Source organism: Vitis riparia, chromosome 18 (genome assembly GCF_004353265.1).
Source record: "Vitis riparia cultivar Riparia Gloire de Montpellier isolate 1030 chromosome 18, EGFV_Vit.rip_1.0, whole genome shotgun sequence".
NCBI lineage: Eukaryota > Viridiplantae > Streptophyta > Magnoliopsida > Vitales > Vitaceae > Vitis > Vitis riparia.
The window spans coordinates 7571454-7598232 of NC_048448.1; the positions used below are offsets into that span (position 1 = coordinate 7571454).

Sequence of the window (26779 nt, forward strand, 5' to 3'; positions counted from 1 at the left end):
TTTGGGTTCCTATTTATATTGCTGCCAAAAGTAGCTAGCTCCACTCTATAGTATTATGTTGTGTGTGTTGTGGCTTTTCCTTTGGTCTGGACGGTACCTCAGAGGTGGGGTACCCCTTATTCTGGAGCCATGACCCATTGAAATTGGACTCTTCTTTTTGCACACAAGCTCTTATTTAATTCATTAGTGTTTGCTTCTGCCATCTTTTGGCTCTTCTTGCCTTGGATTTATCGCTGGGCTGTGAAGCTTGGTGTCACTATTTTTGGGCTCTGATTTAGACGCCCTCTACCATTAGATTCGTTTTTCTCTTTTTCATTTTTACTTCTTTTTCTTTTGATGATTGGAGGAAGCGAAATATCCTGATTCATCCCCCCTTGGTTTTTTTGCCCAACCATATGCCACTTTAAGGTTTCACAAAATTACCCAAAGAAAAAAAAAATGAGTACCTTATAGATCAAATGACCTTATACTAATCACATACTCAAAGCGCCAGTTTCCAAAACTTCCTGCCAAGTGTACGTGATTATTGAATGTTGGAGCTCAAATCTCAATTATGTGTTTGAAATCTGTTTTTCAAAATTGTTTTTGTTACGTTCAGAATTTGAAAATTAGTTATTAGCCTCTCCAAGAGTAACTTGCAAATTTACAGGGTTGTGATATTGGGATGACATGGTGATGTTGATGGGTGTTGTACTACTCCATGGGCCTTATCCTTTCAAACGAAGGCGACTTGAGTGAGGGATAATTATTGAGATTAGGTTCTAGAACCATTTTTTAATTAGTGATCGATCCCACCTTCTCCAATAGAAATTGATGGTGCCCATTATGCCCCATACATAATAAACATTAGGAATAAATTGGTCAAGACTCAAGAGTGACAATGGGGAGCCTTGAAATGTCAAACTAGACTCGGCCTTTTCTGGGGTTGAGTCTCCGACTGTCCAGTGTGGTGGAATTTTAGCATCAAAGGACATGTAAATGAGGCTCAGTTTAGGTTCAAACAATGATGCCCAAGAGTCCAATACAACTACTGATGAAGGTGATGATGATCACAATGGAGAAGGCTTGGTGCTGGTTGAGAAAGTTTCACATGGAATCTCTCTCCATCCATTTCTGAATGGGCAGGAGACAGGAATAGGGTCGACATGGGAGAATCCGATTCAATGGGGGTGGGCTTCACCCCATAAAAATATACTGCATGGTCCCTCTTTTTCTTGTTGCCGCATCCAACTCATGCATTGGCCATGGAATTGACAACTCCACATCTCCTCTCTCCTTAGAAAATTTTCCCCATCCTTGACAAAGAGTGGCACTGCCGAATACCTCTCCCCCGCCTCTCTTGTTTCCACCACTTCTTGAAGCAAAATTAAAGCTAGTTATTGGTATCTGAAAGCTACTTCTACCAACTGCATTAATCCATTTCTAACGCTTTCCCTTCATCTATACTGTCACTTCTCATCTCTCTCAGGCGCAGCATCAAACAGTAATTCAATGCAAATCAGAGAAATAAATTAGGTGGGTCTTTGTAGTTTTTTCTCTTTTAATTAATGAAAAACCAAAGACAGAACATAGGACAGGGGACCAGGGAAAGAGTCCCACACCCACGAGATGACCAGACAACGCAGGCAACACAACAACGTGAAACCAACTTCATGTGTCAGTTAAGGCAGGCCAAGCTAACAAGTATAGGTTTCAATCAATGAGATAAGGGCTTCTGAGGACACAAAGCTAGAAAGTAGCAGATAAGTTGTGGAGGATGGGGCCCTCTGCCCAACATTGGCATATTCTGAAAAAATGACATCAAGAAGGTGAGCGAGGGCAATGAACTCATGGCTCGTACCACCTTGTTGTGGAGGCAAGTTTCCGTGGTGTCTTCATTGGTTTGATGAGTCAGTAGCTTTATCTTATCTACACTTTTTTATTCCTCTTTTTCCCCCCCTACTTTGTAGTTTAGCATCTACCCATATTCGACCTTGTCTGTTGGAATTGGGTGGCTGAGTAGGAAAGAAAGATAACCACTGTATTGCACTTTAGAGTTTTGATCAAACGTAAAATAAAGGAAAAGTAGCTAGTTTCAAAACCCAAGTCATTCCATCAAATATCTTATAATTTTTATACAAATCATGGTTCAAAATGTGACATTTCTCTCTATACCTAAGCCCATTTCAGGCCTAACGCCTGTTGGCTGTGACCTCCTTCTTCCTCCCTACACCTGCCTCATAGTGGGTTATCCTATAGCCGAAAGGCCATTTCACCAATACCTGCATTCTCAATTGGTTGACTTGGTTTTGTGGTTTCTGTGTGGGTTCCTCATCGACTGTGTAGACATCTGGTCTTTCTTTTATATGGGGGCATATGTACATATACATATACCTACGTACATGCACATGGACTATTGGATTCCAAGTCACCTGAAAGAATAGGGGCTGGAGTCACTCTCTTGTATCATTACGTCTCAGATTATGACAAGCGTTTTTCGACATAATGATTTCCACCATAAATCACTAGTATGGATTATCATCTACTCTTCTTTAATTTTTTTTTTTCAATTTTTTTTCTTCCTTTTTATTATTATCCTTTTCTTTATCTCAAGTCTTCCCTCTTTATACTTTTAAAGGTATGCTAGGATAAGAGCGTTCATACATCTTTTTTTCAGGAGAACGTGGACATGCCACAAGCACAGCCCTCCACTGAGTGTTCCCTTGTTATAATGTGACCTTGTGTTGTATTTTCAACCTTCACTTTAGATTTGACGTACTTGGATATGATAGATTTAATTCCATTTTCCTTTTTTTTTCCTTTTGACGCTTGGAGTACTTTAACGTAAACTCATTTGACAGAAGGGGAGGGGCCTTGAGCAGTTGTTATACATAGAAGAGGACAGCCATATTGCAGAGGCTAACATTGGCTCTTGGCAGGTGTGCTTGTAAGTTGTAATAACTATTGATAATGGCTTAATTATTATGGGGCTCATGAACGTGGTCGCCTCAGACGGCAACAGCTGCCGTGACTGGAGGATCTGCATCCCCAAATTTACACCAAGAGGTGGTAGTGGTGGGGTGCCCAACAGGAAGACAGTCATTTCATATCAGATTGTAAGTTGTAGCAGTGGTGGGAAAAAAAAGAAAGGTGTGGTGACTGGCTCTGCTTTTGATACTTTTAAAAGTGAAAATGATCCTGATTTGTGGACTTAGGCAGGCTAGAAGCATGCCTCCAAAGACCAAGTGAAATGGGTACAAAGCAAGAGGATGTGTATATCATAATTCATGTGTGAAGTTGACAGAAGTATACTCGTAGCCAATAGGGCACTAAATCTGATTAGACTCTCCTCTGCACGCGTGCCTCATAAGTCCATACATTGCTCTCACAGGTCCACGCTCGTTCCCATAGTTTTTTTAGTCTTACTCTTGGTGGGTCTTCCATTTTGTTTTCTACTCTTTTATTCAATCTATGCCTCTCTGTTTCTTCTTCTTCTTGATGTCCATGGCCTCACCAATGTGGTCAAATCATATTTTCTATGCGGTACCCTTCTTCACCCCTTCTAAGGAAATGACACCCGACCCAAATTTAGGGTTATTTCTATAATTTGAAAATTTATGAAATTATTTAAAGCATTTTGACTAATAAGTTTTAATTGAATTATGTTTCGAATTTGATGCTTTTGAAATTGGTTTGGGCTTAATATGTAAGCTTGAGTAAGCTGAAATCTTGGGTAACCCGGGCTATATGGGAGCAGTCAATATATGAAATTCAAGAGAAAACGAAAATTGAATTAAGAAAATATGAATATGGTGAATATAATGATTGGTATGAAAGAGGATGAAATCTTGAGAGTTTTTGGCATGGTTATAAAAGATGGGAAGCTAGTATAGGCCTAGGTAGGAACGTGCAATTTGATTTAGCATGAGATATGGTGACGGATGGTTGCAATAGGAACAATATTGTATATACATGAAAGAAAATCTAGTATTAAAATAATGAGTGGTGGAGTGCGATAATATATTGGGATTAAATATGATCTTACAGAAAATTTATGATAGTGGGAATCGTTTTAAATTTGGTTGGATTCGAAGAAGCTAAAATTCTTTTGACATAACTGAAATTTTATTCTGCCTTTAACTGTATACAAAAAGAAATTTATGGTAATAGGAAGGACCTCTACCAGAATTTTTACAAGAATTTTGAGTGGTTATAAAGGTTATTGACTCCCTTCCATTGACTCATGGTAAGGGCTTTATACTAGCTTTCACTTTATGGTTGCCCTAAACTTTATTGACTTTAGGGCACATAGTAATAAGAGTAGTTGTGCTTGTCTTTTTACGCATAGGTTGATCGATCAGTTCAACTTATAAGTTTTGAGTTCGTCTTTTTTCATAGTCCTTATTTTGGAATGAGATTAATTTATGCATCATCGGGTTTTGAGGTAGACCATTATCTTGTGATTTGATTTTTGGTAACTCCAAGGTTAGTTATACTAATATAAATTGCTTCTTGTTAGGTAATAAAATAGGCTTATAAAAGTGAAGTAGATAATGACCATTATAAATTTGGATTAGATTCCGATAAAGTTATGAAATAGGAATAAAATTCAAACCATTGAAATTAAATAATATATAATGTAAAATCTAGGTGCTAATATAAATATTAACTATGAGTTTGTACTAACAAATAAGAAATCTATATTAGGTGGTAGAGTTTTGTCTAAATATAAAACCCTAGTTGGTTTGGCAACATGAACTACAATATAAAATTTGAGGCAAAATAAAAGTACGAGATCAATATAACATTTGGAAGTTACATGAAAAGAGCAAGCAACATGAAACTTAAAGTATATAGTATAATTTGGATTGTTGCTTAAATTATTATTATATTTAGGATTGTTTTATGTCCTCTTGAAAGTATAGTATAATTTGGGTTGTTATTTGATGGCGTAAAAGAAGGAAAGATCCAAAAAAAATGCATAAGTATATACATGAGATAAGCCATAAAAAAAGTGGAAAAAACAAACATTTACCATTATCATGACCTATAAAAAACAAATGAAAGATTCTAAAAGATTTTAGCTAAATAATGTACAAATTTCCTTATATAAAATATAATACTTATCCAATAAGGCCTATACAAGCAAACAAAACTGCAAGTACACTAATTTTTCATGCTTGTTTTCTTAAATACTTTTTTATATCCATATTTTTTAGGTGTCCACATGTCATCTCCTGATTAGAACTAATGATAACTTCTTATAATAGAAAAAAATGTCCCTTCAGCTTACGTAACCGTATTTTTTAGAATACGACATTTGGTTGGTGTTCTTGAAAACACTACATATGATTTATGTTATCAAGATTATGGCTATAGAGAACTTTCAATTCAAGAAATTTATATGGTGTTGTCATCTTTATTTGAGTGCCCACTTCAAAAACTAATATAAGTTAGAAAATTTTATGTTGGTTACATGTCAAAAGTCAAGCTTAGTTAATGAGGCTCATGATATGTAAGAAATATGGTACATCTTTATTTCCACAAAATTGTATACCAGGTCTATGATGAGTATCTCCTTGCTGGGCTTTTTAGCCAACCCTTTTTTGTTGATCATGTTTTAGATATTTCCATTTGTCATAGGTACTGGGTAGGAATGTGCAATATGATTTAGCATGAGATATGGTGACGGATGGTTGCAATAAGAACAATATTGTATATACATGAAAGAAAATCTAGTATAAAAATAATGAATGGTGGAGTATGATAATATATTAGGATTAAATATGATCTTATGGAAAATTTATGATAGTGGGAATCATTTTAAATTTTGTTAGGTTTGAAGAAGCTAAAATTCTTTTGGAATAACTGAAATTTTATGATACCCCTTATTGTAGACAAAGAAAAATTTCTTGTAATGGGAAGGACCATTATCATAATTTTGTTAAGAATTTTAAATGGCTACAAAGGTTATTGAATTCTTTCCATTGGCTTATAGTAAGAGTTTTATATTATTTTTCACTCTGTGGTTGCTGTAAGCTTTGTTGACTTTAGGGCACATGGGAATAAGAACAATTGTGCTCGTCTTTTTAGGTACAGGTTGGTCGATCAGGTGAACCTGCAAGTTTAGAAATCATCTCTTTTTATGATCTTTATTTTGAGAAGAGATGAATTTAAATATCCTCAAGTTTTGAGATAGACCATTCTCTTGATGATTTGATTTTTAATAGCTCTAGGATTAGTTATATTAATATGAATTACTTCTCATTAGCTAATAAAATAGGCTTATAAAACAGAAGTGGATAATGACTATTATAAATTTGAAAATTCAAACCATCAAAATTAAATAATATATAAGGGTAATGCTAATATAAATATTAAGTATTAGGTGACAGAGTTTTGTACAAATATGAAACCTGGGTTCATTTGGCAACATGGAGTACAATAGAAAATTTGAGGCAAAATAAAAGTATGAGATCTATATAACATTGGGAAGTTGTCTGAAAAGAGTAAGCAACATGACATTTGGATTTTTGCTTAAATTGTTATTACATTTAGGATTGTTTTATGTCCTCTTGTAAGTATAGTATAATTTGGGTTGTTATTTGATGGCCTAAAAGAAGGAAAGATCCAAAAATAAAAAAAAATGCATCAACTATATACATGAGATAAGCCATAAAAAAGTGAAATAAATAAACATTTACCACTATCATGACCTATAAAAAAAAACGAAAGATTCTAAAAGATTTTAGCTAAATAATGTACAAATTTCCTTATAGAATATTGTAATTATGCAATAAGGTCTATACAAGCAAACAAAACTATAATTACACTAATTTTTTTATCCTTGTTTTTCTTAAATATTTTTTTTATGTTTATATTTTTTAGATGTCCACATGTCATATCTTTACTAAAATGAATGATAACTTCTTATAATAGAAAAATACTCCTTATACTTATGTAACCGTGTTCTTAAAAAACGACACATGATTTGTGTTTTCATGAATACGATTGTAGGAGAGTTTTTGATACAAGAAATTTATGTGGTGTTATCAACTTTACTCTCGTGCCCACTTCAAAAACTAATACAAGTTAGAAGATTTTGTGTTAGTTACATGTCAAAAGTCAAGCTTAATTAATGAGGCTCATGATATGTAATAAATATGGTGCATCCTTACTTATTTCCACAAAACTGTATGCCAGGTCTATGATGGGCCACATCTACTTGTTGGGCTTTTTAGCTAACCCTTTTTTGTTGATCATGTTTTAGATATTTCAATGTCTTGATTATTCTTGGAGTCAAGCAAATTGTCATAGGTGTATCATGAATGGTTAGTTCACTTTGATTTAAAAACCTTTGTAATCAATTTAATGTAATAATATCTGAAGACTTAATTTTTATTTAAAAGTTGTTTTCAGTATGTTATTATTCTTCTGATATGTGCTTGGTATTCATATGTTAGTATTTAGGACTCTATTTGTGAATTGACAATGATGTTCCTAACCTCAAGTTCGGGGTGTGGCAACAAGTATCTTTAATTTTGTCCCACTCAGCACATGGAACATATCATTTTTCATGGAGAAAAAACAAATTAGGATGCATTACTGCTGCATCAGGTCTTATTTCTGAGATTCGGGGCAATGGTGGGGCAGACTGCAGGGCCGTAGTTGAGCTGTAGAGGTGGTGCTAATGGGTCAGTTTGAAGCCTTCCTTGCCCCAATCCACTAACCCAAAGCCCACATGATTTTATGGCTTCGTCTCAAAGGCAGAGGCCCAGACCAAAACCTGGACGACCCAGTTATTCTTTAAGTCATATAGGAACATCTGTAGAATCCGAAGATGAACAAGCAAGCAACAAAGCAAGAAAAAGATCTTACATGGAAAATAACGACGTGGAAGGCAGATGGTACTTGACGTAGTCCTGGTCGGCCTCGAGTTGGAGCACGGAATTGACCATGAATTCAAAATTGGACAAATTTCAAATACGGCTAAAAAAACAAAAAAAAAAAAATTCAGAAATCCCTTTGAGACTCAGAGAAACAATTGCGAAAAAGGAAAAAACAACATGTTATTAAATCCTTGTCAAAGTAAATCAGTAGTTTCTAAAGTCTTGATTCCAAAGCTCGACCAGGGTCCCAAAGCAGCCAAAACTGACACATGGACCCAGGCGTGTAGGCCCAAATGATATTAAACCATTGCATGCAGCACGGGGGTTGCCTGTGTCAAATTTGGAAAGCCACGACCTACTTCACATCCCTTTGATGCCGGGACTTTGAAAAAAACATTAACAATTTTAAAAATATTTTCAAATCATATATTGTCAAAGTCACCTTTGATCTCCTACTTCATGCACCTCGATGCTCCCTAACCCCTCTCCAAGACGGTGGTTTATCAAGGAAGAAGGAATATTATTGGCGTGGCGTGGGTGGCTTATAAAATCACAAAAAGCGAAAAAACATTACAGACCAACATGATGACAGTGTTACGTGGGATGGACAACCTGGCGATGCAATCGCACATGGCACCGTGAATCACGTTCATCAACCCATACGATCGACAAATAGAAAAAAAAAAAAAAAAAAAAGGAAAAATCTCATTTGGCCTGGATTCTGACAAGTCAAGCGGCAGAGGTGGTCGTACTTGTAAGTGACGTCCGGTTGTCGTACTTGTAATAGGATATTGACATTATGTAATAAAGATTTTAGGATATAGAAGGTGTACGATAAAAGAAAATTATTATGAATTGAAATAACAATATGTTCCTATAGATTCAAATTGGGTTTAAAATAATAATAATAATTAAATGAATGTACATGTGTCAGGTTGTGATTGGGTGAAGTCTTGACGCTGAAGTGTAAGAGTGTGCAACTGAAAGAAAATTCGGGAACTTACTTTTTGAAAAGGGAAGGCGTGGATGGTAACAAAAGAATGAGGAGGAGGGCGCCAAGGATAAAAGACGGAGTGGGTGGAAGTTGGAGCTTGGAAGGCGTTGAAGAGGGGTTGAATGTTGTGGAATGAGAGAGAGGTTTAGGGGTTGATTGAGGTTTTGTGGTATGGAGAGCTATCTCAACGACAACTTTGGGGGTGTGAAGCCCAAGAACTCTTCCGAGGAGGCCCTCCAGAGATGGAGGAAGCTTTGCTGGGTTGTTAAAAACCCTAAGCGAAGGTTCCGTTTCACTGCTAATCTCAGCAAGCGATTCGAAGCTCAAGCTATTCGACGCTCCAATCAGGTGATCCTTGTGTTTATTTTTTTAACGAAATTTTGGATTCGGTATTTCCGTTGAGATTACGACCTGGGAGTACCAAAGTCAACTGTTTTCCTTATGAACACTGGAAATGTTGGTTGTGTTTGGTTTTACTTCTTCTTCATTATCTTTTGATTATTGCTGTTGGACTAAGGGTGGAAGAAGCTGGAATTGTGAATGTTGTGAGCTTCCACGCTTATTACTTGCTATCGGTTTCTAACTGAAAATGCTCAATTATGATAATATGGTTCATCATTAATTTCATTTCCTAAAAAGTACCATCTTTTCCCATTTTCTTTCTGCATTAGATTATCTATTTTAATATGCAGAAAGGTGGCCAGATCTTGATTTTATTTTTTAAATTGTACTACACTTTTGTGATTTACCATAAGACATGTTTTACATTGTGTGGATGATGTTTTACTAGAGGGGTTATTGAACTCAGATTGGAAGTTTGAAGAGTGTGGATATCCACAATGGGGCCTTTTTATTTTTCCTTCCTTTTTCTTGTTCTCTATCTCTAAATATAGAATTCATTAAGGATTGGTCAAAAGAAACTTAGCAATTCATTCAGTGGTTGCGGATAATACTCATATGATAGGAGTGTATTTGGATTGCCCATGTTGCTAGATACACGATATCTGAATATTACTTGACACAAGTTGGTAGATCCACTTATCCAAGCGTGGTAGATTTGCACTTTATTTGGCTCAGGAAAGAATACTAGAGAAGCAAATATTAATTAAAAAAATTGTAAGGGAGCCATTTCAAGGAATTTGTATTTAATTTTTCTCATTCTTTCCAAGAACCAAGTGAATGTTGAAGTTCATTGCAGTAAAATATGAACCATGCTCTTATCAAGTAAGAAAAAAATGGATGTTAGATTGAAAGTTCCTGGAAGGCTTGCTGCATTACTATAAGTGCTATGGTGTCTAAAGGCAACATGGTGAAGAAACCGTTGTCCAGTAGGGAGACACTCAGAGGGGGTGAATGGGTATATTTTAAAATTTCTTAAACAGGGAATTGAGTTTTTAACCTAATTAATCTTGCAAGATATAAGGGATAATCACTATGATCAAAGTAATCAAGACAATCAAAGAATTATGCAATGCATATAAGATTTTTTACGTAGAAAACCTGCACACTAATTGTGGGGATAAAAAACCACGAGATCTAAGACTTCAAATCTAAATTGACTATATGAGATTAAGTCACATAGATTTACCTAGCTGCTTTATCTTAAAAACTTACTCTTTAGAACTTACAATTTGATCCACATCTGTGATGCAACAATCTCCAATTGTTCTAGTGAATATGCTTCAGCCCCATTGAAGGGATGTAGGTCTTCAAATAACCCAAGATTCAACACTTTGAATCATTTTTTAGAGATTGGGAATGGCTGGGTGAGTTAGGCTAAACCTCTTGATGAATGTTCAACCCTAAAAGGGTTATAACAAGGTTTATATAGGCTTCCAAGCCCTAAGAGGTCAGTATCCCAAGGTTTTCAAACTCAATTTGCGTAAAATGTCTGAAAATATTCTACCATATTCTGGTTGATTCTGCATGAGTGCTCAAGTGCACTTACCCATGCTTGAGCATTGGTTAAACACTTGAGTGGTCCCAATGCTTGAGTGTTGTTTCTATCACTCAAGTGTCCTGCCTTTTTCAAAATATTAATTTAATCTTTTTAATTCAATAAAAAATATACCAATGCACTTAACCCTTTAAGTACCTTACTTGCCACAAGCCAAATCCTTTTAAACTTATCTGTGACCTTCTAGTTGAGCGAATAACAACCTTGAATCTTTAATGGAGAGTAAGTCATTATCTAAAAAGATTCCTAAGCTAGAAAATAAATAGGAACAAAATTGCCAATTTTTAGTCCATTTATACCATGACAAGATAATGCACTTATACCACAAGGATGAGCAAAATTGATGGTGCATTTTTATAGACATCTTATGATTCATTTTTCCTATTGAACCCAATTCTTAGGATCTCTAGTACCGGGTTGGGTATCCTCATAAATGACTCATGATTGTATGGGCTTTAACTCTATCCTTCTTGGTGCATTCCATGCCATTTCTCTTGTCATGGCCTTTGTTAATGAATTTGCAATATTATCATAAGATTTAATATATTTCACATTCATAATGTCATTACTCAAATGAGAACTCATAGTACTATGTTTTCTCCTTATGGGTCGAGACTTATCATTATAATAACGTTTATTGGAAAAAGCAACCCCAAAGATTTGGGACCAAAAGCGGTTAGCGGTGACCATTGAATAAGTTTCTTCAGCTTGAGTTGGATTAAAAGCCCGGAATGTATTTGCACCATCACCATCTTCAAATAAAGTATTTTCTACGGTAGCACCATGAATAGCGCATAGCAGAGCAGCGCCCAATACACCGGCAACTCCCATCATATGAAATGGGTTCAACGTCCAATTATGAAACCCTTGGAAAAAGAGGATGAATCGAAATATAGCTGCTACACCAAAACTAGGCGCAAAGAACCAACCAGACTGACCTAGTGGATAAATTAGGAATACAGAAACAAAAACAGCGATTGGAGCAGAGAATGCGATTGCATTATAAGGTCGCAATTGAACAGATCGAGCAAGTTCGAATTGACGTAACATGAAACCTATTAGTCCGAAAGCGCCATGAAGAGCAACAAAAGTCCACAGACCACCTAATTGACACCAACGAGTAAAATCTCCTTGTGCTTCAGGACCCCATAGTAACAATAAAGAATGTGCTAAACTATTAGCAGGGGTAGAAACTGCGGCGGTTAAGAAATTGCAACCTTCCAAATAGGAACTAGCCAATCCATTTATTGGGAATTGTTGGAAAAATGACCATTGGGCAAATTATTACTCGTAGAAATTAAATTTACCTTGGTAACTTTACTATTTCTTTCTTGTATGAGTCCATCTTAGCCTCTTGCCTCCTTTTCTACGTGGACACTTGTGATCAAGGTTTCCATGAAATTTCCTTTTGCTTGTGGGACATGCTCTCTGAAACTCCCTCCATGATGGTGTTTACTTGTCAATAATGCTAACAACAACTAAATTGTCACCAATTTTGATTCCTTCAGAATTGACTTACGTTACTATCATTTGGAAGTCTTAAACTTGCTCTACAATGGATTTTCCATCCACCATTTGCTTATAGAAAAACTGACTGGCTGCATACTTCTTGGCACCTGCCTTCTTATGTTATATTTGTTCTATAAGGCCTTCCAAATTTTCCTTGCAAAAGAATATATAGTATCACAATAATAATAATAATAAAAATGATCAACAAGGCAGTTGAAGAGATAATACCGACAATTAGACACATCCTTTTCATATGTTGCCTTCTCTTCGTGCTCATAGAGCTCATCTTCATTCATATTGTCAGTAGGAATCTTTTTTAGGTTTTTCTTGGTGAGAACGTAAGCTACTTTGAGAAGAGTGAGGTAGAAAGGAACTTTTCCTTCCCATCTTTTGAAGTGTGCCCCCCTTCACACGAAAAAGCTTGTTGAGATCTCCAATGTTCACATTTTGCTTCTCTTCTCAGTTGTGGCTCCATTTGAATGCCTTAAAATTGTTGTTGGGATTTCAAATGGTAAAGGAAATTACAGTAAAAAGAGATGAGTGAGAACAATTAGGCAAGGCACAAAAATCTCTCTCTTTAAGAAGATGCAGGCCTTCTGTGATTTGATAACTTGAGAAACTGGTGCAGCAAAATTCTCTAGGCTTGTCCCTTCTAGGATACAATACGCCAACTGATTTGTTGTATGACTCACACCAATCCATACGAGTGGTGGAGCTTAAAACACCAAAAAATAGCACTCTTCTTTTGGTCAAGAAACAAAATGAAGAAGGTAGGAGATAATGAAAACTGTGTGATACTGTAAAATATTTAACCATAAATTGAATTATGGGAATTGAATTATGTCATATTTTCAATTACCTTAAATTTTTAATTGTAAACACAAATTCGATAATCCATTATATCATCTCTAATCCTCATAACTTTGGTATGTTATTTATAACCATAAAATATCACCTTTTATCCCCATTATATGTAACCACAAAATTAGTAGGAACATAAAGAATATGAAGGAGGTTATAGTTGAGTGATAAAAATACTAAAATGTTATAACACATCATAATTAAAATTATTAGAAAAGGTTGTTCCATTTCTGTTTTATATTTTATTTCACCTACTTTTTTTTCTTTTTTTTAATTCACAGATTGAATGTGAAAAGAGTGAAGGTGATACAAACCTAACATTAGTGAAAGTGTTTTAACTATAGGTAATTTATTATAATTCCAAAATTTTTGTTTAACAAAAACATTAACATATTACATAAAAATATAGAGATGCCAGATCAAAGACTGAAGGAAACTTTTCTAGTATGCTTAACAAAAACATTTAAAAAATCTGGATTTTTAGGTTGCCTAAATTGTGAATAGATAGGCGCTATTCTATTAATATATTTTCTATTTTCCATTAAAGAATTACATGTTAAATCAGGTTTATCATTCAGCTTAGCTTGGTAAGGTCTCAACGTAGGCACAACCCAACCTTACGTCAGGCAGCTTAGCAAAGCTTATATTTTTTCAGGTTGGATTGGGTTTAACCCGCCTGTGATCTAGCTCTAGGCATAAATAACCCTGATTTTGCACAAATTGCATCATGTGACATTTAGTGTATCGGCAAAGCAAACCAGCAAACTCCTTCAGCTTGAATAGCATTTTTCTTTTTCTTTCTTTTTTCTAGGGAGAGAATTTTATTTTTATTTTTATGGAAATCCTGCTATTTTAGAAAACTTTGAATTGTATTTACTATTTTCAGTAATTCCATTTGATTTTTCAGGAAAGAAGACTAAAGTATGGATGTACCATCGTGATGTGATTTGTATGCAATGCAAACTAACGATGAACCATATAAAACTTCACAAAATTTGTCTTCATTCAGTTGAACCCAACTAGGACATGTTTTATGTAGAGATTAAACTAGAACAGTGTCGTCTTGGTTTCTTCCTTTTGATATATAATGGTTTTTATCTTGAATGTTGCAGGAGAAGTTTAGAGTAGCAGTTCTAGTTTCACAGGCTGCGCTTCAGTTTATTCATGGTAAGAACATCTTCAGTCTTCTCCAACTCAAAGGTTCTGATAGTGAGGTGTGCCTTTTTTATTGGATTTCCCTTCAATGCCTTCAGGTTTGTCCAGTGACTACATGGCACCTGAGGAAGTAACAGCTGCAGGTTTTCAAATTTGTGCTGATGAGTTGGGATCAATTGTGGAAGGCCATGACTTAAAAAAGCTGAAAATTCATGGTGGGGTTCAGGGTATTGCAGAGAAGCTCTCCACATCAACCACCAATGGTATTCCTATGGCTGATGATCTGTTGAATAAAAGAAAGGAAATTTATGGAATTAATAAATTCACTGAAACCAAAGTCCCTGGTTTCTGGGTTTTTGTGTGGGAAGCCCTTCATGATATGACCCTTATGATACTTGCTGTTTGTTGCTTTGTGTCTCTTCTTGTTGGCATAATAATGGAAGGATGGCCAAAGGGTGCACATGATGGACTTGGAATCGTTGCAAGTATTCTGCTTGTTGTATTTGTCACTGCTATAAGTGATTATAGACAATCTTTGCAGTTCAAGGATTTGGACACAGAGAAGAAAAAGATTACAGTTCAGGTTACTAGAGATGGGCAGAGGCAAAAGATATCAATATATGATCTAGTTCCAGGTGATATTGTTCATCTTTCCATTGGAGATCAGGTCCCAGCTGATGGACTTTTTGTTTTAGGATTTTCTTTGTTGATAAATGAGTCCAGTTTGACAGGAGAGAGTGAGCCAGTTCATGTGAATTCCGAGAATCCTTTTCTCTTGTCTGGAACTAAAGTTCAGGATGGGTCATGCAAAATGCTTGTGACTACTGTTGGGATGAGAACCCAATGGGGTAAATTGATGGCAACTCTTAGTGAAGGAGGGGATGATGAGACCCCATTGCAGGTAAAACTAAATGGAGTGGCAACCATCATTGGAAAACTCGGCCTGTTTTTTGCTGCTGTGACTTTTGCTGTTCTGGTGCAAGGATTGTTCAGCCGCAAACTCCGAGAGGGGTCCCACTGGAGCTGGTCTGGAGATGATGCACTGGAAATGTTGGAATTCTTTGCTGTTGCTGTTACAATTGTTGTGGTCGCAGTTCCTGAGGGGTTGCCCTTGGCTGTGACATTGAGCCTTGCTTTTGCCATGAAGAAGATGATGCATGATAAGGCACTTGTCCGTCATCTGGCTGCCTGTGAGACCATGGGATCTGCCACAAGTATTTGCAGTGACAAGACAGGAACTCTAACTACTAACCACATGACTGTTGTGAAGGCATGCATTTGTGGAAAAATCAAGGAAGTGAGCAGCTCTGAGGAAACTTCTAGTTTCTGCTCTGGAATTCCTGATTTTGCTGTTAGAATTTTACTTCAATCAATATTTAACAACACTGGGGGAGAAATTGTCACCAACAAAGACAACAAAACTGAGATACTAGGAACACCCACTGAAGCTGCTCTTTTGGAATTCTGTTTGTTGCTTGGTGGGGATTTCCAAGCAGAACGGCAAGCATCAAAACTTGTGAAAGTTGAACCATTCAATTCTGCAAAGAAACGAATGGGAGTGGTTCTAGAGATTCCTGGAGGAGGTTTTCGGGCCCACTCTAAAGGTGCTTCTGAAATAGTTTTGGCTTCATGTGACAAAGTCATAGACTCGAATGGTGATGTTGTTCCTCTCAATGAAGCATCATTCAATCATCTGAAGGATACAATTGAAAGATTTGCTAGTGAAGCTCTTCGAACCCTATGTCTTGCTTATATGGAACTTGGAAGTGAGTTCTCTGCAGAGAATCCTCTTCCCAGTAAAGGATATACTTGTATAGGAATTGTGGGTATCAAAGATCCAGTTCGCCCAGGTGTCAAGGAGTCTGTTGCAATTTGTAGATCAGCTGGTATTTCTGTCCGGATGGTTACTGGAGACAACATAAACACTGCAAAGGCAATTGCTAGAGAATGTGGCATTCTGACTGACGAAGGCATAGCAATTGAAGGTCCAGTATTTCGTGAGAAGAGTGAGGAGGAATTGCAAAAACTAATTCCAATAATTCAGGTGCATTTCCATTTCTAATTACACCATCTTAGCAGCATATAGGTGTGTCTGGAACCAAATTTTAGGATGAATGGCTTCCAATGGCCACTGGGATTCACTGCATTTAGCATGTTGATTGATTATTTTACTAGTTTGACTTACAATTTTCTTTGTGCTTTTGCATGGTGATTTTTCATTGGACTAGTTACAATTTTCTTAGAGCATTTTGCCTGGTGATTAACTATTGAACTGGTTGAACATGAATTTTTTTCTTGGATATTGCTGTCTAAGTGATTCCTAAAAAAAGGCAGTACATGATATATCTCATAAAGTTTCAACTGACGCTGTGTGTCCTTGATTATTTTTTTTGAAAAGAACCCAATGACATCGATGCTCTATAAGATCAATTTTCTGATTAGGGTTCCTACAATTATGAATTAGAATACCTTATTTTGGGCAAATATTACCTGATGATTGTTTAATTTGAAAAGCTAAGCAATCCAAATGTAAACTCATGGTCATGGGCAAGAATTGTAAAATGAAAAAATAATAATGTACAAGGTTTTTGTACATACCAAATAAGAATAAAAAATGGAAATGAAAGCAACAATAACAGCCATGTTCACTTGAGGCCTGGTTAAAGTAGTAAAGGGTTGGGGAGAGTTTGTGAAAGGTTCCAGGTTCAAGTCCTAGTGAGGACTAAAATTTACCTATTGAAAAATAACAACCATGCCATTAAACTATTTTGATGGGTAGTTCATGGATCAATCAGATTAACCGCAGGTTGATTTGGTTGTTCCATTCTGAATTGCCAAAAGTTGAATATTAAAAGCTTTAAAGCCTTTTTTTCCCCTTTTGGATAGACTAAAAGCTTTGAAACTTCAATTAAATCTGAATTAGCTTTACTAGTTTTGGGGTTTTAGTTTAATATGTAGCTATGTAAGGCTTGGTAGCTGACACTTTCCTCCTCCACTTAACCAGAAATATTAACAATAATTCTATACAATATATCATTAACATGAATTTAACCAGTAGGACAACTAGTAGGAGTGAAAATGATTATGGAGACTATGTTGAATCAATAGGATCGATGTTCCAATGGACCATCAGAAGTCATCTGATGACCAGTGAAATTCATTCTGATATGAGGATGCTTTTATCTGAGGTTGCAATTACTCAGAGTGAGAAGAATTTGTTTGTTACCAATATTGGAAATTTCCTCTTGTACAGGTAATGGCTCGATCTTCACCATTGGATAAGCATATCCTTGTGAAACACTTGAGAACTGCATTGGAAGAAGTTGTTGCAGTGACTGGGGATGGTACAAATGATGCTCCTGCACTTCATGAAGCAGACATTGGGCTTGCAATGGGCATTGCTGGAACAGAGGTGATACATAAATACTGTTCCTTTAATCTAGCATGAGAGAAGGTTCACTAAAATGTGGTTGATTTACTAACTTATAAAATCTTTTACTTATTTTCTGAATTTGGAATTATTCAAAAATATGTTTATATGAGAACAATCCTTTTATTCACTTGTACTAGCTAATCTATTTGCTGATTTCCTTACACTTTGATCATGTTGATGGCAATTTCATTATCTGCTCATTTCAGATTACTAGCTCTTTCTTTTTCTTTTTGACACTTTGATTTTGTGCTTTTGGGTGCTTACAAGCTTGATCTCCTCTGAATAAATCTTTTCTCTGTAGTTTCTGCTATGCACAAATGCCAAATTCCAAAAATCAACAAATACTACTTCAAACAGACAGTTGAGATAGAGTTAATTTGATTACCCCTGTTTTTTGGTTCCTAGAATGCTCTGTTTTCCTAGGGTTCGAGAGAAGTGGCTCAAGGTAAATATGTAGTCTATTGCAGGTTCTGAAATTGATGGATAACATTATAGCTGTATGGGAGAATAAGGAGCTCATGACTTTCAATTTAATTTAATTTCTGATAACATAAATAGGGAACATGATATAATTTGTTTTGATGCATATGTACACAATAAGTCGATCTTGAGTTCCAACAATCCTATCTTTCTCAATTTTGTTTCTATTTCTTTGATACTTTTTTGAGTCCTGCGTACATAAAAGGAAGCCAGAATTGCAGAGGGATGACCTGTGCTCTCAACCCTGAATGGTTGGGACAAGGTACCACATAAGAAACTTCTTTAGTTTTTTCTCGAAATATTTCTGCAGCCTTTCTATATAAACTTGGGGATTTTTGGGCTTGAGCTTCATAACTTGAGGCTTCTGCTTCCGTTATTGGGAGATCCTGATGCCCCACATGACATTTGTGCCTTTTGAACCTTTGGTGTACCATATGGATTGATCTCATTCCTTTGTTGCTGGATGTGGAGTTCTTGATCCTTGATACTATTGTTCTGCATCCATCCTCTGGGCTTGTAGTTTGTGTAAAGTTATCATCACTTTGAATTTTATTAGTTTTAAGCAGAATCATATGCTGAAAAACTTCTTCCCAATTTCAGGTGGCAAAAGAGAGTGCTGATGTCATAATTATGGATGATAACTTCTCCACTATTGTGACTGTGGGCAAATGGGGACGCTCAATTTACATTAACATTCAGAAATTTGTTCAATTTCAGTTGACAGTCAATATAGTTGCCCTAGTTGTAAACTTTTCTTCAGCATGTTTGACAGGTATATAGACCCTGATGTTGGCTCTTGCCCATTCTGTATTTATCATTTTGAATTTCTGTTTTGCATATGTTATTCATGTTCACCTTTGTTTTTTGGGTTGATGTGTGGTCTCAGGAAATGCTCCCCTGACCGCGGTTCAGCTTCTGTGGGTCAACATGATTATGGATACACTGGGAGCACTTGCACTGGCTACTGAACCTCCTAATGATGAGTTAATGAAAAGATCTCCAGTGGGAAGGAAAGAAAATTTCATCAGTAATGTGATGTGGAGAAATATCATTGGGCAGTCTCTCTATCAATTTGTCGTAATATGGTTTCTTCAAACAAGAGGGAAAGCATTTTTCCATCTTGATGGCCCGGATTCTGATTTGATTCTAAACACAATTATTTTCAACACCTTTGTCTTTTGTCAGGTAACTTACACGACTTCTATATTTGGAAGTGCTTCCCTAATGTTTTGGCAGTTTGGCACTAACAAGGCTACATTTAGTACAATGAAAAGTTACATCACCAAAATGACTCTAGGAACCTTCCATGGAGGAAAATGACTTCCATTGAGAAGTTAGTTTCATAACTTACTCTTTTATTCATCTCTTAATATGCATCATTCAATGACCTATAAAATATCATACACCATTTCAATGGTAGCCAAAATGCAAGTTGACAATGATCCATGTCTAGTGCTTGCTGCCTAGATTTAGCATCTTTGTGGATCAAAATGTGTATAGAAACTTTGAGTTGCATCATTGAAGTCAAGGCTGATGGAAAATGTCTAAACTACAAACTGGAGCTGTCTAAATCACAATTAATTAATCCTTGAAGTTCTCAAACTCTTAAATTTCAGCAGATTATGGATTAACACTGGAATAGTGACTTTTGCTTCAGGTTTTCAACGAGATCAACTCCAGGGAGTTGGAGAAGATAAATGTCTTCAAGGGCATGCTAAGGAACCATGTGTTTGTAGCTGTAGTCACATGCACTGTCATATTTCAAATCATAATCGTCCAGTTCCTTGGTACCTTTGCAAACACATCCCCTCTTACTATGCAGCAGTGGATTGGTAGCATTCTCCTTGGATTCCTGTGCATGCCAATAGCAGCTGCCTTAAAAATGATTCCTGTGGATGGAAAATGAAATCAAGGCAAACTGGATAGGTACTTTCTAACTCATTTATCCAAATTCACACAAGGACATGGGTTTTTGTCTTTTCCAAATTCTACATTAACAGCATTATTTTTTAGCTGATGGAGTTTCTCAAGTTTGATAGCTTAGAAAATTTCCGGGAGGAATCCTCTATAGTATATGCAGTCAATTTTTGTAGTCATAGTTTGGGACAGACTTGTCCTGAACTATGCCTAAACGGAAAGCAAAAAACTTGCACAATACTAGTTTGTAAAAGGATGATTGGCATAGGGCTTCTTTATATTTCTTTTCTATTCAGTAGAATGGACCATTTGTTAGATCATACTCATTCCATTGCATAACATCATTTTCATTGGGTTCTTACTGGCATTCTCAGTATTGATAATGTGCCTTTATGAGAACCTAATGTTAATTAGGAGCAATGGAGAGAAAATGAGCTTCTTGTTTATTATGCACACAAGCTCATGGTGGATGGTGCCTGATTTCAACATTGGAACTACTATTGCCTTACAGTTATTGTATCAGAAAGTGAAAGGGCGTTTTTCATAATTGGGAAGCAGTTTCAAGGATTTTAAGGAGTTTGCAGTAGTCTGTGGCACCCCTCCTAATCTGACTGATCTCACGACTCAGTTTCATTATCTATTCTGAATCTTTCCTGAAATGTAAATAAAGCTCAATTACAAGGGCTCCTCCTAAAATATAAATGCATTATGCAACTCAAAGGATATGTAATTTTTATTCATAATTACAACACAATCTAAAAATACTTTATCGGAACCTGGTGATTCTTTTATTCATTATATACGCCATACATTTGTTTGGATTCCACCCAGCAACAAAGATGTTTTCATATGTACTTTGACCGCAATCCCTGTGGCATCTATCTGTTTACCACTACGTGCTTCTCTGCTTCTCTTTATAGGGCAATCGCCTATCGATCTACATCTTTCCCGGAGTCCTGGGGCTGTGTCTCGAATCTCGATCTCCTACATGCGAAGGTTAGTCAAACCAATATGTTGATATGTTTAGTTGACATTATATGATTTTGAATTTTTTTCTTTCTAACTGTAAGATATTTTCTGTTAATAATCGTTGACTTGCTTGAACTTTTTTTGTTGTTTTTTAATAAGAAAACTACAAAGCAATTGTCGCATAAAATTCACATTGGTTTAGAAATTAAATTTAAAATTTGAAGTCCTAAAATAAAGTTCCTTAACCAAGGCACAAGAAAAGTGACCTCATAACATACCATAAGTTGTGCTTCCATGGAGGAGGAAGTGCTTTTTCATTAGACAACTTTACTAACAAGCAAAAAAATGTATTCATGTATTGATTTTCTATCATTTGATCATAATATGAATATCTAGTTACTTTAAGATTTCGAGTATACCTAAACGTGAGCATGTAATCTTTTGTTCCTTACAGATAATGTGATACCTTTTTGGTAGCAACTCAATGATCTTATCCTAAATTGCTTTCAAACCTTCCTAATACTCTTAACAAAAAGGCTAATGTCAAAACTAGCATAGGTTTGAGCAACATTAAGCTTTCCCATAGCAGGAGCATGTGGATTATTTTCTACTTTTTCACTCCTCTCCACTTTGTTTCATGGGCATTGATCAAAATTGTAATTTTCACCTTTAAACATTGACACCACTCCCATAGAACAACCATGCATGTTATATCTTTCAAGAGCTTTATAGATATAAGTCTTTTGGGAAAGTCTAAGAAGTCACTTGGACTTACCCTAACAAATTAATTTTAATTTTAATCATGAAGAATGCTTCATTTAGGTCCTTTATGTCAAAGTCCTCAAAAAGAAAAACTTTAGTTTTTTTAAATAAATTGATATCTTTACTAGCATGCAAGATATGAATGGCATAGAGGATTACAAATATGAACTTGCTCTCATTAACCTTCAATCATATAGATTGATCAATAATATTTTCCATAAATCCAAAGGAGAAACTTGTTTTAACTCATGTATAAACTTTTTTAATTTGTACACCAAATTTTCCTTTCATCTTCTTCGAAACTGATTCATATAGATATTTTCATTCAAGAAATTCGAGTTTACATCCATTTAATGTAACTTTAAGTGAAAATGAGTTGCTAATGTCACGAGGATTCTAAAGAAGCCTTTTTAGGATATAAGAGAGAATGTTTCTCTTTATGCTCCTCTTCTTCATGTGTTCTTTTTTTCTTTTTTTTTCTTTTTTTTTTTGTACCTTTTTAGAAGTAACATTTTAAATTATTTTCCTTCTCTCTACCATTCAAGGTGCCAAATTTCTAACTTTTCTTTCTTATTCCTTTTATTTTATGAGATTGATTTCTGTCTTGTGGTACCATATATACCGCTTATAATTGTTTTTGTTTTAATGTTCCTTATTCTCACACACACATAACCATCGATTCATGAATGATCCATTTATCCTTGTGTTGCATGAAATTTTGAAAAAATCATTTTCAAAGTGTTGAGTTGATTGGTTATTTTGCTTATGTCCATTATGTGTTATTTAATCCCCTTACTCCTTTCATGCTAATTAATTTAGACATCAACATGTTTGTCATTGTCTAATGTTACAAATTATAGTTCATAAAGGCAAGGAATTCTTTAAATCCTAGTGGAAGCAGGAATTAGACTTCTAATATTTTTGGCAATCTCCTCATAATCAAGATATTCATTCAATTAAAATACCAATTTTTTTTCGTATAAAGTGTCTTTGCATCAAATGCATTGTCATTGAAAATTTAAACATTTTATAAGTGTATTGTGATTTAAATGTCAAAATATAAAATATTTTCAAATAATACAATTTGATAAAATAATTTTTTTATTTTTATATTAGTAACAATTATATACTTTCAACGTGGTAAATTTTATGATGTGTATATACATATTTAAAATAAATAGCTTCAACACTTATTATTATTTATTTTATCACTCTTTATAGTTTTTTCTTAATATTTTTATTTTAATACTACGTAAACTTATGATATTCTTGAGTAGGCCTATGTTTTGTTGGGTGATTTGCACACTATGGGACACGTAGACAATGGATGGATGGGGCGAGGAGAGGGACAAAAAAAAAAAAAATACTAATTTTGAATAATTATAAAACATGCTTGCATACGCGAAAACACAAGCAGGAAGGCATAGCTTTCACCTATCCATTTTTTTATTGTCTAAAAAAAATTATTATAATTGAGAAAAACATGGGTATAAATATAAATAAATTTCAATTTCAAATAAAAAAATTAACCATTGGTGGATTGTTGGAAAGGAAAAAAGGGAAGAAAAAAAATTATGGGCCATGTTAATAATTCAATTTCACCGATATATACTGGGCATGGTGGGATTTGTGGATGCAGCATGCGCTCCCAAGAATCCCAGCTACAAGCCACGATTGTTTAACATAATGGCAACCTGGTATCTCATTCACATATACTACTACTCTATTCAACCCTTGATGCTTGAATACACAAAAGAGAAATAAAAGTATAGCTGAGTTTCCCCACCATCCCCCCCACCCCAGACCCAGTACGATATCACTGCTGTCCTCTCTGCCCAAGTCTTGGAATCCCATGTTCTACCCAACAAGGCAACAATTCTCAGGCTGGCTGCTGCTCAGTGTGCACATTACCAGAACATACCCCGGTAGACTCTTAACTCTTCTCTGCCCCTATTGACTGCCTCTGCCTCTCACAATCTCTCCATATCTTGCCTTCCCCTCCAGCCTCCACCCACCCATCACAATACACTCACTCATTTGTTCCATATGCAGGATGTTTATGAAGTATGTGATGATGAATGAAAATGAATGAAAACACTGATGAATGATGCTTGATCATTCTTCTATGTATAAATGCTTGTCTATACAAAGGGAGTTTGGTTGTAGAGCTACCATCACCAAGATTTTCTGGAAAATTTTGTAATCAGTACACACAAGAGATCTATTTCATCAAGTACGATCAACATAGAAATTCTTTTTGATTCCACAAACGATGTGTTGGAGGGGTTTTTTTTCTTTGATGGCCCCCTCAACACAGGAAAGCTACACAGGAAACGAGCAGGGTCCACCTTTAAAGGCATCCCCAAACATTCAAACAAATCCAATCACATTCACCTTTACAAACTTTTTTTCGATGGCTAGTGTATCCAACACACATGAATCAAATCACACAAATAGTTGCTGCTGCTGCTGCTGCTGCTACTCTCCCCCATCCCCCATCCCCCATCCCCCCTCACTCCTCATTGCTTTCAGCCTTTTCAAAAACATGGAAAGCATCACAAGCACCCCATCAAAAGGTAGGGCTGCAAGGCTTAATAAATCTGGAAATACAGCAAAGAAATAGAAAGAAAATTAGAAATGAAAAAAAAATAAAAAGATTGAACAAGTAACCGTAAAGCGGAATGGCTGTTTCACAAGCAGCGTTCAAAAAGACCTCCCAAGGGCCTCCTTTCCGCCTTGTGTCTTCAGACTAATATGACAATCAGCCTTTATATGTTGCATAAAGCTTTCCCTTCCTCTTCTTTTTTTTTTTTTGTTGTGTGTACTTTTTTCCTCTTCTGTTTCCCCTTTCTATTAGTTTCCTTGATGAGACACTCAATCAACCTCGAATTATATCCATAAACTGGTAATTAAGAAAGACCCATTAGCCCAATAATCATCTACTAAAGCTACCACAGCCGGGGTTTTTGCTAGCGAGGTCGCTTCTCATTGGGTGTTCCATAATTTGGATCACAATCATAGAAGGTAAGCCTTTTTCTTTTGGTGCTAGCGGAAGAAGTAACTGAAGAATTTTCATGCACATCAACGGCTGGCCTCAATTGGGTAGTGGACGGGTTTAGTGAAAGTGCACGCTTCTCCTTGTCAAGCCCCTGCACTACACTATAGCATGAAAACACATCCTCCTGTATACAACATACATTGATTGATTAAAACCCATCAGTTTTCCTTTCCTGTTTTCCTTTATGGGAAAATTCCTTCTACATAAACACATTGAAAAACTTACAGGTTGAAGAGATCCACATGAAGAGATGGCATTCATCTTACACTCCAATTCATTTCTTGTTAATCTCTGATCCAATGCCACCAATACTGCTGCGGCAGCAATAACAGATGGTCGATGATCCATTAGATTTATCTCTGCATTACAAAAAATAAAAAAAGAACAAATATGAAAAACCCAATAAAACAAAATAAGAACAGTCCAATTTAGGGATTGAAGGTGAAGTGAATCAATCCTGAGTATGAAGAAATTACCTCTCATTATAGCCATGGTGAGTTGTACAGTCCTTGATACCACATTTGGTGGTGGAGATTGATTGCAAAATTTTGTGATGAAGTAATGAATAAAAGCAAAAGGTGTAATTGAACCCATCCTCCATTCCAATGTATTCAATACCAAGAGCTCCATTCTCTGAATCACCTTGCTCTCAAAATTGTATTCTTCAACAGCGAATTCCGATAGCGCCGGAGCTCTGCATTCCTCCATCTTCGCCGCCAAAGAAAGACACGCCACTGACAGCAATCGAATCGCCCATGTTTTGTCGCTCTGCAGAAAGTTAAGAGTCAATCAAATTTGCGATTCCAACAAACAAGTTCTCCGTTTCGATCAAGTATCAAAAACTCACATCAATGGCTCGCCGAGAAAGAAACCGATCCAGATAAGCCACACACAGGTAGGCAGTTTGGAAGCGGAATCCAAACACCGCTCTTGTCTGAATTCCAAAAAAAAAAAAAAATCAATTCGGAATTAAATGAATTTATCACGATGAAATAAATCAAAACACAACAGTGTTAAAAAAAGGGTGGGAAAGGAACTGACTCTGAGAATCCATGCGACTGCGTCGAGACGAGCAAGCTTAACCCAGTTCAAAATCAAGAATGAATGGTTTGTTTTAATCCCAAAACTCATCTCTCTATCAACCAACAGTTGTACGTACTCATCATCTTCAGTATTCGAAGGTGTGCAGTTTTTGAAGCTAATGAAGGCTTCTTCATCCACTACATCCTCATCCAAACAGAGAAGGCTAGAGTAAGAATCCCTCTCCATTTTCGTCCTCGTCTCTATTCTACATCCAAACAGAAAAATCCAATGACTGAGTGGTGGATACAGGGACCACTAAAAATTCTTGACCGCCATGATGAAAGAGGGGAAGAGATGGGAGTGGTACCCGCCAAATTTGGTGGAGAACTTGCGCGCAGAGATTATGAATCTGCAATTTCTGCGGTCTGGGAATGTGGCAAAACTGTGGAGATTGTAATGGAGGAGATATGGTTGATACTGAGACAGTGGTGGTGGCTGATGTGAGTACTGGCTTTGACTGTAAGAAGGCGAGAAAGACTCGTTTCGAGGCTTTGAACTGAATTCGACCCATTTTTTTCACGCGCCTCTTGCACGCGTGCCAAGGACTACCCAATGGGGGTGGGCCTCGGTCATTGTTGGGCTGGTCACAGCTGGGGTAGCACCTGGTTCTTTCTGTGATTGGATAGGGGCTGTTTGGATCCCCTATGTGTTAAAGCCCTGTCCAATGTGTGCTACAGTGACTTGGTGACTAGTCTATTCCCAAAACTGTGCAGAAAGCATGAGAAAATATCAA

The 26779-nt window shown here is 36.1% G+C and overlaps 2 protein-coding genes across 5 annotated transcripts; one reads left to right on the forward strand and one right to left on the reverse strand.

Moving 5' to 3' along the window:
* The first annotated feature begins 8896 nt into the window (after window positions 1–8896).
* LOC117906780 (calcium-transporting ATPase 1-like) lies at window positions 8897–21278 on the forward strand. Of its 4 annotated transcripts, none has more exons than XM_034819972.1 (8): window positions 8897–9210; window positions 14302–14356; window positions 14443–16388; window positions 17598–17756; window positions 18858–19029; window positions 19144–19442; window positions 19915–20183; window positions 21095–21278. In XM_034819972.1, the coding sequence occupies exons 1-7, from the start codon at window positions 9034–9036 to the stop codon at window positions 20161–20163; spliced, it is 3057 nt and encodes a 1018-aa protein (XP_034675863.1). In that variant the 5' UTR covers window positions 8897–9033; the 3' UTR covers window positions 20164–20183; window positions 21095–21278. The 4 variants fall into 4 exon arrangements, with proteins under 4 accessions (XP_034675863.1, XP_034675861.1, XP_034675862.1 ...); XM_034819970.1 differs by lacking the exon at window positions 21095–21278 and adding an exon at window positions 20549–21008; XM_034819971.1 differs by lacking the exon at window positions 21095–21278 and adding an exon at window positions 20589–21008.
* Window positions 21279–24721: 3443 nt separating this feature from the next.
* LOC117906162 (cyclin-D5-1-like) lies at window positions 24722–26491 on the reverse strand. Its single transcript, XM_034819123.1, has 6 exons — window positions 26354–26491; window positions 26005–26251; window positions 25811–25897; window positions 25440–25731; window positions 25189–25322; window positions 24722–25087 (listed from the first exon to the last, which is right to left on the reverse strand). Exons 2-6 carry the CDS (start codon window positions 26230–26232, stop codon window positions 24875–24877), a joined length of 954 nt encoding a protein of 317 aa, XP_034675014.1. The 5' UTR covers window positions 26233–26251; window positions 26354–26491; the 3' UTR covers window positions 24722–24874.
* Between the last annotated feature and the right edge of the window lie 288 nt (window positions 26492–26779).

Excerpts from the sequence above, each read along its gene's own strand:
- LOC117906780 (XM_034819972.1), top strand. The coding sequence starts at position 9,034 with ATGGAGAGCTATCTCAACGACAACTTTGGGGGTGTGAAGCCCAAGAAC. Across the intron at positions 9,211-14,301 it reads CTATTCGACGCTCCAATCAG|GAGAAGTTTAGAGTAGCAGT; the intron begins GTGATCCTTGTG and ends TGAATGTTGCAG. Across the intron at positions 14,357-14,442 it reads TGCGCTTCAGTTTATTCATG|GTTTGTCCAGTGACTACATG; the intron begins GTAAGAACATCT and ends CAATGCCTTCAG.
- LOC117906162 (XM_034819123.1), bottom strand. The coding sequence starts at position 26,232 with ATGGAGAGGGATTCTTACTCTAGCCTTCTCTGTTTGGATGAGGATGTA. Across the intron at positions 25,898-26,004 it reads CAGTCGCATGGATTCTCAGA|ACAAGAGCGGTGTTTGGATT; the intron begins GTCAGTTCCTTT and ends TTTGGAATTCAG. Across the intron at positions 25,323-25,439 it reads CACCATGGCTATAATGAGAG|AGATAAATCTAATGGATCAT; the intron begins GTAATTTCTTCA and ends TTTGTAATGCAG.